The following is a 19,259-nucleotide window of genomic DNA, read 5'->3' on the forward strand; positions in this document are numbered from 1 at the left end:
TCGTTTAGAAAAATAACTTTATTTTTGCATACTTAGTGTTAAAAGTATCTGGATTGCAAGTTGAGCCTGACAGAAAGCAGAAACCCGCAGTTCCATCAGTAACATTTGTACACTGCTGCAATTCTTCTTTTCAGTTTTTGAGAAATTTGAGTCATTCTGGATTCAGAAGTAAGACTTGTGATACAATAAGTGTAAAATTACAAGTCTAACTCTCATCAGGCACAAAAATGAAGTTTTCCTGAGATGATATAACGAGGAACTAGTATATAAACTTCATATCACATTATCAGGGAAGGCTTAAGAGTACAAAAGCAAGATTTTGCTACAAAAATAGGAATACAAGTCCTTAATACTCCATGCTGAAGATGAAGTTTCCAGGAGGATTAAGAATTACATATTGCAGAACTGCAGCAATCATATTTAAGTTAAATGATGACACTTGGCTTTGGTATATCCCCTTTTGTTTACTTTTCAAATCAGTTCCCATGTTAATTTCCTGAGATCTTCCAGCACTCAATACGAACTTTGTGCAGTCCCGCTGCTTCTTCCCCCTTTTTTCTCCTCACTTTTCTTTTACAGCTAGCATTATATTCATGGGAATAAAAAAAAAAAAAAAAAACCATAACCATGAAAAAAAAAAAATCATTTCCAGGCCTTCAAACAAGTTGTTTAGCCAAAGGAAGCCCATTAATCACACCATAACACGTATTTATATAATAAATATTTGAAATAGTTGAGCTTCCAAAAACTGCCATCTTTGATTTTGTACCCAAATTCCAACACTCAGGGTGTAACACAAGGCATCCTCATCTTCAGAGGTATGTCTTCTCTCCAACTTGTCCATGGACCAGGCAGGGCCTTGTCACCACCATACCAATGTGGTGATAACCATCATAGCCATTATCAGCACCACCACCACCAGTGTTGCATGTTAAAGTAGTATATTATTTGTACTGTATATTATTTGTACTTAGGTTTCATAACTGGAGAGTGCAGTATTTCAGTTCTTTTGCAGATACAATGCTTTATGTCGTAAATATTCTTCCAAACATTTCACTGCAAAAGGGTCGACATCAGTATCAAACTTATTAGCAAAGAAGTGGTGATTTCGCAGCATCCATTTCAGATCTCCTACCCCGAACACACAGACAGACCGAACATGAACTCCACTGCACGGTGGGTAGGGTGCACCTTTAGACACATCTCCTTCAAAGTACTGCCATTTGACAAACCTGGCCAGTGCATTCATATCAGAAACGTCGTACTTGTCACTAGAAGAAACGGCACCGGGGACTTCAGGGATTCTCTGAATCGTTGCCCACAGGTATTCATCAGGGCTGTAAGTGTCTTTTGCCCACTCAATAAATTTGAGGATTTTGCTACTTTCTAATATATGTTCTACAAATCTTCTGCTAACTACAAAATAGGCACTACCAGAAAAAATTGGAGTACTGAGAGGTGGCAGTTGTTTGTCTATACCTGTGTTCTTTACCTTACCATCAATAATCTCATAGTGTTTTTTCCACCTTACTTCTTTATAAACAGGCATTTTTTCTGTCTCCAAGCTGTTTTCACCTTTAAGGGCTTTCAATTTCTCTACTATTTCCTGGTTGGTCTTTATAGGAAAGTCCATGCCACAAAGGTTTATTAGGTATTTCCAGTTTGAACTTCTTCTGTAGAGATCTTTCATGCAATTAATATCTGCCTGCACCCTGCTCCATGAAGCATATACAACACTCTCTAACTGGCTGGAAATAAAGACATTATCAAAACATGAGACTATTCCTTTCACAGCAGTAAAAAAGGATTCTGGAGACTTTCTGTCTACATGGATGCAGTAAAAATTCTGAGGAGCGTAGATAGATCTTAGAAGTCTATCAAGCATCTCGATTTTGTGATAAACCACTATCGAGTAAGCAATTGGAAATTCTGCTTCTTCATTGCTGAGAGGTTCCATAATGTATTTCCTCATCTTAGTGAAAGAGGCACAGTCTGCTGTCATGTTAATATAGTCATTGGCTGTCAGTTTGGGGCGTTTCTTAAATGATATTGATAATGTCTCAAGCTTCACCTTTTGAATTTCTTCTATATCACCCTCTATTATCTTGGTGCAGTTAATATTGCCAGTAGGGTCTTCCTTAGTCAGCTCTAGATGTCTCCGATTTAAGAAGTTTGGTTTCTGGTTAACTTTCAAAACTGAAATGATTACTAAAATCAGAGTTAGACCCAAGAAAAGCCTGAAGCATGAGTTGTGGCAAAACCGTAGTTTCCTTTTCAGCATTTCAAATACCAGGTGGCTTTGTAGGGCTAAGAAAATTTGTCCTCCACTCTGCTCATATCAGCCTCAACAACTTCAGAAGAAACAGTTTGTGTTTCTCAGAAACTTGGTGCATTTGTCAGGAAGACAGAAGGAAAAATCCTAAAATGAAATAAAATATAGCTGTCATTGCAGTTACTGAAAAGTTTCTTTAAAAAATTACTGGATAATAATGACATTACTATTTACCGACTGAAAAAAAAAGTGAAGACTTCAGACAAAAATATTCTACTGAAAATTAAAAATTAATGAATAAAATTAGTGTATTTTTTCAAGATAAATATTGGGAGAGGAAACAGCTTTCGTGAGCTATTTCTTATCTTTTATTGGCTGAAGTACTAAGACTACAAATTCAAGTTCAGTAAGAGAGCAGAGCAGGTTCAACTGCATCTAACAAAATCAAGATAAGTCAGATATGTTTCTGACAAGCAAGTATTTGATGTTAATTCATCTTCAGAATGTGACAAGAATGTTTTATACCCATGTTAGCAGTGACATAAATTTAATTACAGTTTTAACTTACCACTCACTTCCTAGATACTATTCACAATTCATCTTCCTCCTGGGGAAGCAGTCCCTGAAGACTTCCTAGATTTTTACATGAGATGCAGTCTCTTCAACATCCTGCAGATGATCTATCAAGAAAGGGTTGATTAAAAAGGGAAAAAGAAATTAGTATAGCATGGCTCCTCAGCTTGCAGAGTTCTGAAAACAGCTGTGACTGAATTGCTGAAGTACCTCTTCAAGGTAAAAAGGCAGTAGTTACGATCCATCTCTAAAGCTGATTAGTGTTAAATCCCTACAAATGCACAAATCTAAGAGCACAGCAGTGTTGTGTTACCATCATTTAGACACACTTTTTTTTTTAAACTATTCAGCAGTTGCTTTTTATGTGGAAACATGCTGCAAGGCAGAGTTGCAACCCAGATGCTGCATTATTTTTGTTAGTTCTGCTTCTGGTTTTTTTTTTCCATATTCTGTTTGCAGAGTGCTGAAATGCCTTTGTTCTGTTTCAGCACTCTGTGAAGGGTTTGTCCCAAAGTCATGTGGCTGCTATAGGTCTAGCTGTTGAGAACACTGCAGCCTACAACAGGATTAAAGAACTAGATGTCTTTTTTGTACTACCTCATACATGTAAAATGATGAAGAATAGGATGTTCTTAAACAATTTACTGCTCAAGCAGTTATGCTTACAAATTTGTTATCTGAATAATTCAGCACAGATCTGAATTTCAAACCAAGCTCTGTGAAAAATAATATAATTTATAGTGAATGTCTTCCAACATTTTAATCTTTAAATTAAAAAGTTTGTGAAATAGTGAAGTCTTTGAGAGACCTATAGCTCCTTTCATTTTTACTACTTTCAAGAAAATTTTAGTGCTTTGAGTAACTTTTTGATTCTAAGCAATTGTTTCCCAAAATAATTGGTAAGAACATTTGTTTAAGGAAGATTGTGCTGTATTCTCCTCTGGGTTTTGCTGTTTCAGCATAAGATTTTATTTTTTTCCCCTCTTTTCTTTAAGCTACCTCAGTATCATTTTAGCTTGTAATTCTTACATTGTGGCTTTTAACTTGCAAAACCCAATATGTGTATGTGTAAGAAATTGAGATGTGGCATTGCAGAGCTTTTTGACAGCAGTGGTGCCATTGGGACGCACTATGCTTCGTGTCCACCGCTACGCCTGCAGCACTGCAAATGGACCAGGGGAACTGATCCACATGGGGAAGGTGGATGGAGGGTGTAGGTCACTGCACAAACATCTAGCACATCTCTAAGGATTGGCAATAACTTAAACCAGTACCACAACAAAGTGTTTCATAATTCAGGCCACCACCATGCAAGGGCCACAAGTTATTTGTAGATAACAGTATTGTGTAAATACAATGTTTACCATGAAGGCTTTCAGAGCTATACTCGTAATTACTGTATCTTTAATTTCTAACTTATCTTTGGGAGGCAGATGTATGTTGCATGTCCGTTTTACGTGTATACTGGAAGAAACAAAATTTAAGCTCTTAGTATGAGTAGAAGAAAAGGGGAGAGGGGAATTCCTCAATCACCACCTTTAGATTGTGTTGTGGCATCAAATACAAAGACATAATTTAGAGCAAGTTTTAACATGCTTTACAACTTACCACACACTTCCTTACTTGACATCCTGCCAGTTCTGACTAGTAAATCTGATCCAATAAAAATAATACCCATGATATATGAAATTAATAAAAGAAGGATAGCAGCTATGTGATAGTCTCCATAGCCTCTATCAAGTATATATTTCGATAGGGTGCAGTTTGTGATATGGATTAACTTTAAACTACTGTTTTCTGCTTACCAACCACATCTGAACAAGGATTTTTGTAAAAGTTAAAATATAATTCAAATGCACTTACATCTGTGAATTTTTAGCTGTCAGAAACTGGAACCCTTTTCTTTAGGACAAGAGTTAGCATTTCTACTTTATCCTATTCTCAGTTTATATAGAAGCATGAGCACTGAGGAACAACATGCACTTTAAGAGAATTGCCACCCACTTCTTGTTCTCTGTGATTCAGGGAGCCAGAGACTTAACTTAAAGCTACCATTAAGATCTTCACTTGCTATGACCTCCAAAGAATAAGTTTGCTAAGAAGTCCTTCTCAGTCTGCTTTTAGTGGAAGACTTAGCTGAATACAGGGTAAATAATCTGTTTCAGAAGGGTCTCCTATAGCTAGCTAGTTGTTTTGAGCTCAAAATAAAAAGAACTTTTATTTCCTTTATACCAAAAAGAGAAATATGTAAACATTTACAGGTTACAAGGTACTTATCTTTATGTAATTTTTCCCCACAGTCAATTCCTCTCACTGACACACCAATTCCACTGAGCAGTCTTAATCATAAGCTGCCCTGTTTATGCTTGGAATTCCTTTCTAGAAGTACTAGGACCTGGCCATACGCCCATTCTTTGCATACACTGACCTTCACAGAGCTAGGAAAGATTTGCTAACGTTCATCTAATAATATAGCTTTTTTCTGTTTTAGAAAGTTTTATGAGCCTAGAATACTCCTAACATGGTTTCAAACAGCAAAGCTTTTGCCATCTTCTTCTCAACTTCTTGATAGCTTCAGTGTTATGGACACAGCTTTGTACTTGGGAGAGCAGGAAGGAGGTTTTCACAGCCGCAGACAAAAAAAAGACTTCATGCACAGCCCTGGACTTGCTCTCAACTGAGGCTTGGTCTCAGAAGTTATGTATTTGACCCGTTTCCATCTTCTACTGCTTCCTCCTCATTACAGCTGCGTTTTGATGCAGCAGTCATTCAAAGGGGAAACTTACAGCAGTTGCTGGTATTTGGAAGAGTTGGTAAAAAGGTTTGGTTACCTGCCTGCTTCCCTTTTTCCTGACAGAATTGTTCTTAAATGCTGTATAGAAACTATAAAGTATGACTAAACAGAAAGCACAAGGCCACTTCAACTTGATTTTTACTACAGACTACCACTGGACATTTAAATAGGCCTTTTGGGAAGGATTACTGTACCCAGTTTAAATCTCCTGTTCTAACACCTGTTCTGAGTCAGAGGCTAAATAATTTGGATCACCTGCATCTTAATTTATTCATCTATGAAGCAAGTATTCATTATCTGGCAGTTTGGGAGACATTTTGATAAAAGTCAGATTTAATTTTCATATTACTGTAAAGGTGCTGTAAAATAGCTGGGTATTGTTAGTGTTGTGTTTACCTGGTTACTTTATATACCTGTGTTACCCTACGTGCTCGGTGGTAAACGTGACCCACATTATTGAGTTGAATGAGTCAGGAAGATACAGCATGGGTATTTGTGCTAAAGGAGTAAACTAGGAACAAAGTTCATCAAGGAAAAACTGCAGCCACAGACAAGAGGGAGCAGCACCCTCCTAGCCCAGCTCAGCATGCGATTTCAGATAAGTATGGCTTCATCCATCCTTAAAAACAAACATAAAATTCCACAAGAAATATAAGTTTTCAATAATAATAACTAAAGAAAACATCTTTTACAAGATTATAGCACAGTTCCAAGGGAGACTGAATTTCATTTGGATGTTTTATGCAGACTGGCTGGACTAAAACAGGTAACAGCAGTACTGTTACCATCATCACAGAATGGCTTGGGTTGGAAGGGACCTTACAGACCACCCAGTTCCAACCCCCTGCCATGGGCAGGGATGCCACCCACTAGATCAGGTGTGCCAGGGCCCCATCCATTAAGGAGCATTACACTCACACCACTCAAGGGGACTTTCACGATGGTGCAGAGGAAGCACCGTGCTGCTACGCTGACCTGCCAGGAGCCCTGGCAGAGGCCTGTGTGCCTGAGCCCAGCTGCACAGAGCCCACCCCTTCGGACGCAGTTCCGTGGTGGGATTCGTCCGACACATGGCATGCTGCTGGTGGAAGGAGCAGTACCACTCCGGTCCCTCCCAGCCGCACGTACCCAGCACCTCCTGTCAGTGTGGGAGCAGGCCTGGCCCTGGGGAAGTCCTCTGCTGGTAGGGCCCTGAGGGCCTTGATGGCCCCAGCCTGCTCCCACCCCAGGAACGTGTGAACCTAGGGAGGGATGGAGGAGAACGGTGCCTCCTCCTTCAGCAACAGCACGCTTGATTAAACCAACTCAAGTTTATCGTGAAACTGCATCCTTAAAGCAGGGGAGAGGGTCATCAAGGAGGAACAAAGGCAACATAGTACAATGGACCTGGACAAGGGAGTTTGGAAAAGCCTAGCTTGATGGGAAGGCTTCAGAGACCTAGCAGATCACCACGCCCTAGTCCAGCAAACTCAGCCTCCAGGTTTTAGGTTCTTGTTTGGACTGATACGGCTGAGAGTAGGAGGTGTGTCTTTTCCTAAACTAGGTTAAAAGCAAGAGCTGCCTCTAATCAGTTTTGCATCTGGGTAGTATCGTTCTCTGGGAGAATTCATTCTGCCCAAATTACAGTGCTTCAACTTCTTTCTTCCTCCTCCTTCCAACAACGGTTACACATGCTTATTATTTCTTATGCAGAGTTAGCAACATGCAAAACATGGGGCAGTGGAACAACCCCCCTCAAACGACCATAAGCGTAAGAATGTGTGGTTTGTGGCTTTGCTAAACATTGCACCTTCAGGACAGGCAAAAGAGGATTCCTAATTCTCCTTTGTCACAGGGACCCCTTTCTCAAAACTCATGTAAAATGCATAACCCTCATCTGTCCTGTCTAAAGTAGTTCAGAAAACAAAGTGAAACCATAGGCTAAGTATATATATATTTTTTAAGATATTACCATATAGTTTTTTATGGTATCTTTTTTGTTGTTATTATTTTACAAAAAGCAATTAGGGTTTGCTGTGAATTGGTAAACAGACCCATCTCGTGAAAAGATAATGTAGGGCTGGTGGCACTGGGACCAAAAAACACAAAAGGTCAAATGCCTTGTGATTTTGGCACTCCAGTCTTTGCTCACGCCAATGGAGAAACTGTTGAAGCAAGATGTAAAATGCCAGTTCAGCAATGAAACATAAGCACCTCCAAAATACACCACGGGCCAGTATCAGCACCAGAAGCTCAGAAGTGGTTAGGCAGAAGGTAAGAAAATACTTTGGGGTACTTGGGCAGCCTGTACATCTTGCAGAAGCGTGACAGAAAGGCAGGAAGGAGCTAAAGCCCAGCAGCACTACGGAGGCTGGCAGGAGGACAAAACCAGCTAAGAAATGTATGCACGGTCTCCTTGGTCTTGCATGCCTGGCCACAAGGTTTCAGTGTCACTGCTCCCTGGGGCTGTTGAGCTAAGGTGCCCACAGCTCCTTCTCTTCACTTTTTCTCCTCTAAAAGAGCATCAGAGGAAGTAGATGGAGGTGTTTCCCTATACCTGTTGTAGCTTCTGTGACTTTTGGTATATAGCTCTTGGGGAGAGATCCCAGCAGCACAAATATTAACATGTGCCTCAAGTCTACATCCACAGACATGTTAGCTTTTAGCCAAAACCTTACATCACATACTTGAAACCTTTCTGGAAGTTGCAATAAAATCCTACACACAGTCATGACAATTTGGTTTTTTTATTTTTATGGAAACCCATTGAAAAAATGCTGAGTGGAAAATGTAGTACTGAATATACCCATTTCTGAAGCACTGGCTGGGATGGGCCACAAGATGAGTAATCCTTTTGACGGGTGGGGAGTGAGAGTCAGAACTGACTTATTTTCCCAGTTTTTTTTGCCCTTGGGGCAGGGGGAGGAGATATAAGAAGACTGCAGCTGGCCCTCAGAATAGCAAGTGAGCAGGTGTCGTCCCGTATTCCTGCTCTTCACTTTCCCCACTCACAAATTCCACCTGAGGTATCAAACTTTTCCTCAACACTTCAGCAGAAGGCCCTCCACTGATGGTGGATTTGCTGAGAAGTCTTTGAGTTTTCCCAGGGTATATCCAACATGCTTCAAAGCATACGTGTCCTGCAAGCAGTTTTCACAATTGACCTGCTTCCATTCAGGCTCAGCTATGCAGAACATTTGTTCTGAGGAGGAAGTGATTTTTAAAGCCATAAACTGCTTGCATAAACACCAGCATGCATAAGCACAAGGATGGAATGCGTGGATGTGGGGTTTTCTGAAGAGATGTGCTACACACAGCGGGGTCACATTTACTCAACATTTCCATGATATCAAGCAATACGATCTTGAAAGTAGCTATGCCTGTAACCGAATGAAAGCAGTCACGTTTGTTCCATTTGTCTTCTGTCTTACAAAAACAAGCACTAGTCACAAGCAGAGTATTTGGACTACCATTAGACTGTATGGGGCTAAGACATGAATTCTGCAAGTCATACCCAGAGCAGCAGGGTTGCATGTGGATGCTCATTGATAACACTCTGCAGGCGTGCAGGGCTTTTTCTTCAGAGATGGTTATAAAACAGGAAGAAAAGGAAACAAAAGGCATTTATTTTCTTGAGAAAGAAATAACACATTTCTAGTGACTTGTTAGCTTAGAAGGCAGCTTTAAACGAAACACCATTGCTACACCTACCACTACATGGACACTGAATGATGGGAGTGACTAGAATCAGATAGGCATTGAAAGAGTATAATTTTTGGTAGCCTTTCTATTGATTTGTCAACTACATCTTCCTCACAACAGAGTTCAAAGTCTGATTCCCACTTGCATTAAAATCCTTTCTTAAAGGTCCCACAAGAAGAGCTAAAATAGTAAGAAATTTCAACTAAGCAAAGGGAAGTCATTATTACAAAGTCATTTAGTGACCATCGCCTACCTCAAGGAGTCTGAGACTCTTAGTACTGAAGGAAAGTTTTACCTCAAGGTAGCTGACACAGAAAGTACACTCACAAATCCCAAAGTAAACAAACAAAACACACACACAAAAATAATGTTTCAAGTACGATTGACCGGTTTAACAATAGAACAGTTGAGTTGCCTTGTGTTCCTCAGGTTAATCTGTATGCATTGGCTACCTTTAAGTGAAATGCATATGCATTTTTTTTCCACAGTACTTTAAAGCAGGAGCTGTAATTTCCCCTGGAACTGAGCAGGCTCTGCACTCCTGCTGCCCACCTACTGTGTTTGCTAATCACTCCCTTGTGATAATGCCCTGTTTCAGAACAGGACAAACTGGCAGGCCCCTTAGCAGGAAAGGTAATGTCACCTGTTAAACCAAACCTGAATCTAAAGGGGGAGGGAAGAGGCTGTCAAACTCTTGAGTACTTTGATCCAGCTTCAAGCAAAACATTTAGATTGCTGGTCGGAGGAGATTTTCTTTGCCCTTTTTTGAAGGCAGCATACGTATGCCTACAGTTACATTTCTTTAGTGACCTAAAGGACAAATAGTACCAGCAGCAACAACCTCCTCAGAAAATACGAGATCTCTTACAGCACTAACATGGATCAGCATCATGCTCCAGTGCACAGGTTTAGCTCTATTGTGCAAGTCAATAAAACAGTTTTTTCTATTTTAAATTTACAGCTTAAGAGGTACTATATGTTTTGTTGTTTTTTTCCCCCACTGTTCACTTCAAATGAGCATGAAACAAGTTTCATCTGATCTGCAAGACAATGCCACATAAAAATATAGTTCAAAAATGTAACTTTGTATTGCCTAAGATGCAGGCACTACCTAGAAAGTAGTATCCATTACAAAATGCACAAAAGGACAAAATACGTACTATAATTTAGAGTGCTTTGTCAGGATCTTATGAACCAAAGTAAGTGGAGAACTTTGGGATTACGTCAGAATTCAAACAAAGACCAGGAGGAGACTATTAGAAAAAAATAATTATAAAAAAATTAAATCTTTTCATAAGACTAGCAATAAGTTTTCCATTGTAGCAATGAATATGGAAAGTAGGGTTTTGCTCAGCACATCACTGTGCTCTCAACACAGCAGACTGTAAATCTTCAGCATGTATGTTCCCCAGTGCATTTCACAGAAGTGTAGAAAGAGAACAGACTTGGCAAAGATGTTCATGTTTTTTAAGAAACTTTTGGCTTTTATAGCTCCAGGAAATAGGTATTGCCCCAGACATTTCAGATTCATAGGGAAGAGTTTAATGCTGATGACTGATGTTTACTGTGGGGAGAGCAGTGAAACACAGAGGTGAGAAAAAAAGTATTTTCTCTTGTACACACCCACTTTCAAAAGCCTTGTTCCACTGTAACTGAGCTCCATCCTGATGTACAAATATTGTGTTATTTTTTCTCAAGAATTTTCAAGTTGAAGTGGATAGACTGAAATGCTAGTCTTGTCCCCTCTTCTCACACTGCGATTTCTGACTCCCAAGGCCTGTCATTTTTGCCAGCTCTGAGGTCACCCACCTCATATTCCATTAAAAAAGAAATTTAAAATTGCAGGCTCCAAAATGGCAATTCCCTGCTGCTACCACTCCCCCTCTTTCCCACAAAGAAGTCTACTTTTCTGAGCAACACTGAAAGGGGGCAAAGTGCCAGAGCTTCCTGTCAGGCTTCTGAGTCCTCCCACCCAACCTGGGTCACAGAAAACTATTTACAACCTTCTAAACAGCTTTGCTGTTCTGAAAGAGGAGGTTTCTTCACGGTTTTCCCAATTCTAATGAATTTAATACAAGAAGAAAAGCCATACCTCAGGTCTGCAATTCCTCAGGAGCATGGGGTGTCTGTCCCCTGCTCCCTGTTCTCACTAACAGGTTTCAGACCCATCCAACACCCTGAGCCCAGCAGCCTACTCTGGGCTGCCCAGCATCTCATGGAGGGGCCAGCCCTGCGCACACTGCCACGGGACAGGGTGCTGGGGGAGCTAGAAAAAAAATACAGTGGAGAAGGAAAGAAAGGGATGAAAAAGAAGGGGATGAAAAAGAACGGAGAGATGTGAACTGCACAGATTAGAGCGGAGAGGAGCAGAGAGGAGAGGAGCGGAGAGGAGTGGAGAGGAAAAACAAAATGAATGAAAGGAAAAGGAAACAAGAAAGTAAGAAGAGAGAGAAAGGAGAGTGAGGGGGGAGAGGGAGAAGGGAGAGAGAGAGAGAATGGAGACAGAAAGAAAAGAGGGAGGGAGAGAAAGGAGGGAGAGAGAGAGGGAGAGAGAACAAAAAGAAAGAAAGAAAGAAAGAAAGAAAGAAAGAAAGAAAGAAAGAAAGAAAGAAAGAAAGAAAGAAAGAGAAAGAGAAGAAGGAGAGGGGGAGAATGGAAGGAGAGAGAGAATGGGGAGAGGGGAGAGAAAGAAAGAAGGGGAGAAAGCAAGGAGAGAGAGAAACGGAGAAAGAGGAAAAGGGAAGGGGAAAGGGAAGGGGAAAGGGCACAAGCAGAGCTGAAAGAAAAGCGGGGCAGAGAGGAGAGAGGACCCGAAGCACAGGGGGACGAGGTGCGCGCAGGGCTGCGCCTCTCCTGCCCCGCAGCGCGGCACCTGCCCGTGTCCCCCCCCCCCACACACACACCACCACCACCACCACCCCGATGCTCCTTGGGGCGCCCCCGAGCCCCGTCGAGGAGCGTCGCGCCCCCAGCCGGGCACCCACCTGCGGGGCCGCCGCCGCTCTCCCCGGCGCGGCTCGATGTGCCCGGGGCCGGCGGGGCGCCCCGCAGCCTGCAGCCGCCCCCAGCGGCCACCGAGCCGCCGCCCGGCCCTGCCCTGCCCTGCGCGGCCCCACCGCACCGGGTTGGCGGCCCCCGGACAGCCCGCACCGCCCCCAGCACCACCCATCAGCGCTGCTCGGAACGGCGCTCCCCGGCTCGCTCAGACGGTGCCGAGATGCCGCCAGCCCTCGCTTTCCGCTGCTCTTTTTAGCACCTTTATTATTACTATTATTACTATTATTATTATTATTGTTGCTGTTGTTGTCGTTGTTGTCGTTGTTAATAATTTTTATTTATTTATAACAAATAAAATTGCAAACGCGCTGCTGGGAGCGGGGAGCGGTGAGGGGAGCATGGTGGGGAAGGGGCAGACCCATCTGGGAGGCCGGTTCCAGAAAGTGGTGCCGTGAAACGAAGAGCATGCGTGTCTCGGCACAGCCAGAGGATGACTTTGATTTGTTCGCGCCCGAAGATAAAACGCATCCAGCAGGGTTCGGGGGGCGCCGAAATACGAAAGTGGGGTTTGGGGGCACCTCCTTGATATACCATAAGCCATGAAAGGACTTACAAAGAAAATGTGAAATTCAATTCCAAAGAAATTGGAAGTTCAGAGAAATCATCTCCCTTGCTAAAAGCAACAACAAACCGAGCGCTGCATTCTGCAGCAGTTTGAGCAGTGCTCGAAGCACTGAAAAATCCCAGGAATCTCTGCGATAGGACTTGGCGGATCAAGGCATGTCTAAAAGGTCTCTCCTGCCCATTCCTCAACCCAGTAGTGAGCTCCCACGGGGGGTTCGTGCATCTGCACGATAAGCAGGATCAAGGGGCTGAAAGCTCACCAGAAAACAGAGATTTGTTTTCAAGGCTGGCACGGGCAGACAGTGGCAGGTGACCACTGAAATGGAAATGGGCCGCAGGGCCTGAAATTTGCAATTCCATGTTGTCAAGAAATTTTTTCTTATTTGCATACCTCTTGGGTTGAGAAACTGTGTGTAACTAACTACACACAAGTTTAGCAATCCCTACCTTTTCCCAGGTGAGGTGGAAAAAAAAAAAGGAAAAAAAAAAAAAGACCTGTCTGTAACTGATAGGTCTGAGCTTCTGGTAGAGCACTGTATTAAAAAGGTGCTTTTTCTGGAAACCCAGTGGTGGGTGACAGAGGCTCCCAAGGGAGTGAGAAATCTGGGGGCAAGGAGACAAGGTTTCCCATTTGTTTTTCCCATGGACAGTAACGCTTTGCGGTTACGGCTAAAGACTCCCTATCTGCATGTAAATGCGTAAATTAGAATAATAAGAGAAGTCATAGGTAGAGTAAATTTAACTATTGTTCTTTTGTTAAAGTGTCTGCAAAGCACTGTAATGCCATTGCAGTGCAAGGAGTATTTATGAAAAGGTGAATTGGGTTTACAAAATGTAAACTTCGAGGGCAAACGTTTTGTTTCATTGTTTTTCACTTCCTCTGCCTTATTATTCACGCAACTAGAGAAGCAAAGAAGTGTGTTGGACCAAAATAAACAAAGCACCAGAGATTGTGTATTTTGCTGCAGAAACAGAAGTTTCCCTCTACAAACTACTTCCAATGGAAGGGAGGGATGAGGGAAAAAGCATTAAATCTTTACTGAAAATAGTTATTTTGGACAAATAGATGAAGTTCAGAAATCTGTTATTCTCTGACTTTTGCACAGGTAGATAGTATAGTTCCTGGTAGATGGACATTAGAGAGGCTAATCCTTTGCCATGCTGGCAAAAAAAAAAAATCATAATTTACTTATTGCAGCTTCATGCAATTTCAGTGAGTGCATTTCGGTTATGGTACATTTACGTGTATAGTCTTTGTCAACAGATCCTGAAAGAAAATGGGCAAGGTGGGTTTCCACCTGGTTTTTGCTCTTCTTCTTCTTTTGTTCCATAGCCAGGCATTGGAACGGGTTGCCCAGGGGGGTGGTGGCGTCACTGTCCCTGGGAGTGTTTAAGGTAAGGTTGGATGTGGTAATTAGGAACTTGGTTTAGTAGGCAATATTGACAGCAGGCGGATGGTTGGACCAGATGATCTTGGAGATCTTTTCCAACCTTAATGATTCTATGATTCTAACCTTGAAGCTGGAATGCTTAGATGACGGTGCACAAGTTGACCTCCCTGCTGTGGGATAGACTGGTGAGAGATGTGACGCTGTGGCAGCTGTGGAACAAAGAAAAAAAAGAAGATAGAGATTTAATTCAAAATTTTGGAAGTACTGATAAAGGAAGCCAATGAAACAATAGGAGGAGTTAAAAAAATATATGAAGAAAAAAGTGAAAAAAAGCAGAGTCACATGTGGGAAATTTTAAATATATCATTGGTTTTCTTATAGATCTCGACTCTGTTGCATGAAATCCATCTGTGTGAATATTTGATAGCCATTAGATAGCCACCGGCAATCTAGTGAGAAAAAGGCATATAAACAACATACTTAAGATTAAGTTTGAAGGACAGAGTTTTCTGTGCATTGCTACGCTTACATAGTTATGGTTCAGCAGAATACAGCTTAAATATATCTCTGCTAGGAGGACGTCTCATAGGTATGCATGCTCTAAATTGATACTAGTATCTCATTTGTCATTTGATGGCTGCCTCCAGGCTTTTAGACTTTTTCTTGGAAAATATAAAGAATATACAATGTTTTAAAAGCTTTGTGGTTTTGTTTGTTTGTTTGTTTGTTTTAATGCTCTATCAAAAGTTTGAGATGCAAATAATTTTTTTAACCTAATGGTTACTGCTTATTCTTGTACCTTTTGAAATTTACTAACTTTAAGGAAATAAAAGTTCCTGGTTTTGAAAAGCCAGATGTCCATCTAGCATTTTGTAACGTTCATAGCTTCTCTGCTAACCTTTAAAAAAGATCACTTCTCTGAATATCACTGTTTCTTGTGATAGTTCAGATCAATAACTACGAAGATGTTAGATCCTAATATCTAATGCCAAGAAGGTAGAAGTTCTTAATCTCATTATTGAATCCTGCCTTAAAGGACTTCTGCTTTAGTATCTTTATTGATGACTTTGATGAGGGAATTGAGTGCACCCTCAGTAAGTTTCTAGACATCAAGTTGGGGGGAAGTGTCGATATGTCGGAGGGTAGGAAGGCTGTGCAGAGGGACCTGGACAGGATAGGTTGATGGGCAGAGGCCAGTGGGATGAGGTTCAACATGGCTAAGTGCCGGGTCCTGCACTTTGGTCACAACAACCCCATGCAGTGCTACAGGCTTGGGGCGAAGTGGCTGGAAAGCTGTGCAGATCTGGGGGTGTTGATTGATGCTCACCTGAACACGAGCCAGCAGTGTGCCCAGGTGGCCAAGAAGGTCAATGGCATCCTGGCTTGTATCAGGAATAGTGTAGCCAGCAGGACCAGGGAGGTCCTTGTACTCTGCTCTGGTGAGGCCAAACCTCAAGTACTGTGTTCAGCTTTGGAGCCCTCGCTACAAGAAGGACATTGAGGCCCTGAAGCGTGCCCAGAGAAGGGCTATGAAGCTGGTGAAGGGCCTGGAGCACAAGTCCTGTGAGAAGCGGCTGAGGGAACTGGGGTTGTTTGGTCTGGAGAAGAGAAGGCTCAGGGGAGACCTTATTGCTCTCTACAGCTACCTGAAAGGAAGTTGTGGGAGCTGGGGGTCGGCCTCTTCTCGCAGATAACTAATGATAGGACTACGATGGTCTTAAATTGCTCCAGGGGAGGTTTAGGTTGGAAATTATGAGACATTTATTCTCAGAAAGAGCAGTCAGGCATTGGAACGGGTTCCCCAGAGAGGTGGTGGAGTCACAGTCCCTGGGGGTGTTGGACATGGTGCTTAGGGACATGGTTTAGTGGGTGATATTGGTGGTAGGGTGATGGTTGGACCAGATAATCTTGGAGGTCTTTTCCAACCTCAGTGATTCTATGATTTTATGAAGACTGTGACTTTGCTGCATTAACATTCAGTAAGGAAAGAGCTGCTACAGTCCAGAAATTTGCATATTTTTTTTTCTGTTGTCATCACCAGTAGCACCTCTGTTGTAAAATTTTGAGACAGTAGATGTTCTTGCCTAGATTCTCTATGCTGCTTGTTTTGTGCCTGAGCAGGGGAAAAATAATCTAATTTTTAATTTGCAGGTGAAATCTTGAAAACTGAGACTTAGCATAAGTCACAGGAAGGGTACAAGCACTGTGTTGGGGATAAAAGGTCTGAAGAAGATGACTATATCTGCCCAAACCACTTTAACACAAAATGCTATGTGACAGAAGGAGGACTTCCACCTTCCATGCCCTTTAAGAAAATCTGAAGTGCATTGTAGAGTATTTCGCTTTGGAACAAAGTGTCTTCTGAAATGGATGAGTGTTTGTTTGCAGGTACAAGGGTGGCTCACGGATAGAGCTAAGAAGGGAAGGTCATGTTTTCTTCTTCAGAATATCTGTAATACACATTAGAAATAACCTTTCATTTTACTTATTATGTGTTTTAAAATTGTTATACTTTCGAGAGGCATTTTTTTTTCAGGTGAGTTTAAAATAAGTTTGAGTAAACCATGCCTGTACTGCACGGTCAAGGTCCTCGTGGGACAAACCCCTTCCAAGAAACGGGCTGGCACTTAGCACTAATTACAGAATAAAAAATAGGCATGGAGTGAATTGCAGCTTTGAAATGCTGAACTTGACTATAAAACATACACTGGGTAAATTAGGGGCCTCTCCTTGCACTGCTATGGTGGTACAACAAAAAGGTGCCTCTCATTGTACCATCTTGGCTGGCTGCCAGCCCCACCCAGCCGCTTTCTCACTCCCCCTCCTCAAAAACACAGAGGGAGAAAACACAACAAAAAGGCTTGGGGGTTGAGATAAACACACGGAGATCACGTAACAGTTACTACCACAGGCAAAAGATACTCTAACAGAGGAAAAATAATTTAATTTATTGCCTGTTAAAGTTGAAAAAGTAGGGTGGTGAGAAACAAAAAGAAAACTAAAAGCACCTTCCCCCTGCCTCCTACTCCTGACCCCTTCTTCTCAGGTGTAGTTCCTTCATTCCTGACTCCTCATCCTCCCATCTCAAGTGGTGTAGGGGGATGGAGAAGGGGGCTGGGGTCAGTTCATATCAGCTCCTCTCTGCCGCTCCTTCTCAAGCTTTTCCCTTTCTACAGCATGGGGTCCTTCTCACGGGATACATTCCTTCAAGAACTGCTCCCACACGGCTCCGTACCACGGGGTCCATCCATCCCCCAGGAGCAAACTGCTCCAGCACGGGTCCCCCACGGGTGGGCGGCAGCTCCCCCCAGACCCCCTGCTCCTGCGTGGGCTCCTCTCCACGGGCTGCAGCTCCGGCCCGGGGCCTGCTCCTGCGGGGGCTCTCCATGGGCCGCAGCCTCCTCCAGGCCACCTCCACCTGCTCCACCGGGGGCTCCTCCACGGGGGGGCTGCAGCATGGAGATCTGCTCCGTGTGGGACCCATGGGCTGCAGGGGGACAGCCTGCTCCACCAGGGGCCTCTCCCTGCACAGGCCGCAGGGGAACTGCTGCTGCCTGCCTGGAGCACCTCCTGCCCTCCTGCTGCACTCACCTTGGGGGCTGCAGGGCTGCTTCTCTCACACACTGCTACGTATTTTACCCTTTCTTAAATATGTTTTTCACAGAGGTCCCATTGTAGCTGTTAGGCTGTGCTTTACACAGCAGTGGGTCTGCCATGGAGTTGGCTCTGTACAGCATGAGGCAATGACTGGACTCCTCACAGAAGCCTCTCCTGCTGTCCCCCCACCGAAAGGTTGCCCAGCAAACCCAGTACAACCGTTCAGATTATTTGTTGTTGCCTTGATCTAGTCAGAAAGCACAGCTTGATGATTGCACTTGAGAGGTGAGAAGCAGGCCTGGCATTAATGTTTCTGCTGGGGAAACGAATGACTCCATTTGCTGGTTTCTAGGAGTGGTGAAAGATGAGTCTGCTGTGGCCTTGCAAAGCCTGTGTTTTAGTCAAGCTCCTTCTAAGACATTAACAAATTATACAAACTTCAACCTTTTCCAAATTTTATTTGTGAAAATTGTCACTTGTCCTAGAAAGTCCTCTCTCCCAAATTTAAAACAAAAACAGAAACACAACAAAAAGAACCACAATATTTTGTATATAAATACAGATACATACACACAAATATATATACACATATCTATATGTATTAATCAGGAATTCTAAACTAGCGTGTGAATTCACTTCCTCTCTTCTCTACACTTTTGTAACATATGAACTTCAGAGCCCCATATCCCAATAGCTTTGAGGTGATCTATGCGCACAATTTGTAGGCTGTGTAGCTGCAATGCGCTGCTCAAGCCTTTCCTTAGATTTTCTATCATCTATTAGCTACTTCACAGCCCATTTTTTTCATTTAAGTTCCAGTAGTCTCATTTCTCCTTCCTGTCTTTGTTGAAGGTAGTCTGTTGCTGTAGCTGAGAGGAACAATTACACAATAAATTGTTTTATAGACTCTTGTGTCTGTGTTTTACTAGATAAACATGTATTTCCTTTCTACTATAAATGGCTAGCTCATAATCCTATATCACGCGAGTAGCATCTATGATTTATATTTTTACAATGACGCTGTTTTACTATCAGTTGTTGCTAAACTGACAGTCTAGTACTAAGCTTCCTATTTGCATTTTGCTGAAGTTGCAGACTTCAGGGTTATTGGTATAACACATCTAACTAACATGATTTCATGCTATAGTCTCTGGTACTGCTACTTTTAGAAGTGAGGTGGAAAAAAACTCAGTATCAACACTTTTTTTCCCAACATATCCAAACAAGTTAATACCATTTCAGGATGATGAATCTGAAGTTCCTTCAGGTATTATTTATATGTACAGCATTAGACTCTTCTCTTTACTTTGTTCTTTGTCATCAAGACCTC

The 19,259-nt window shown here is 42.4% G+C and overlaps 1 protein-coding gene across 2 annotated transcripts; it reads right to left on the reverse strand.

Annotated features, from left to right (window-relative positions):
• Positions 1–12,458, reverse strand: GCNT1 (glucosaminyl (N-acetyl) transferase 1). Of its 2 annotated transcripts, XM_083816562.1 has the most exons (4): positions 12,305–12,404; positions 10,481–10,573; positions 2,841–2,952; positions 1–2,419 (listed from the first exon to the last, which is right to left on the reverse strand). In XM_083816562.1, exon 4 carries the CDS (start codon positions 2,279–2,281, stop codon positions 1,001–1,003), a length of 1,281 nt encoding a protein of 426 aa, XP_083672688.1. In that variant the 5' UTR covers positions 2,282–2,419; positions 2,841–2,952; positions 10,481–10,573; positions 12,305–12,404; the 3' UTR covers positions 1–1,000. The 2 variants fall into 2 exon arrangements, with proteins under 2 accessions (XP_083672688.1, XP_083672687.1); XM_083816561.1 differs by lacking the exon at positions 10,481–10,573 and having other exon boundaries at positions 12,305–12,458.
• Positions 12,459–19,259: the final 6,801 nt, after the last annotated feature.

Source organism: Anser anser (genome assembly GCF_964211835.1).
Source record: "Anser anser genome assembly, chromosome: Z".
Taxonomy (NCBI): domain Eukaryota; kingdom Metazoa; phylum Chordata; class Aves; order Anseriformes; family Anatidae; genus Anser; species Anser anser.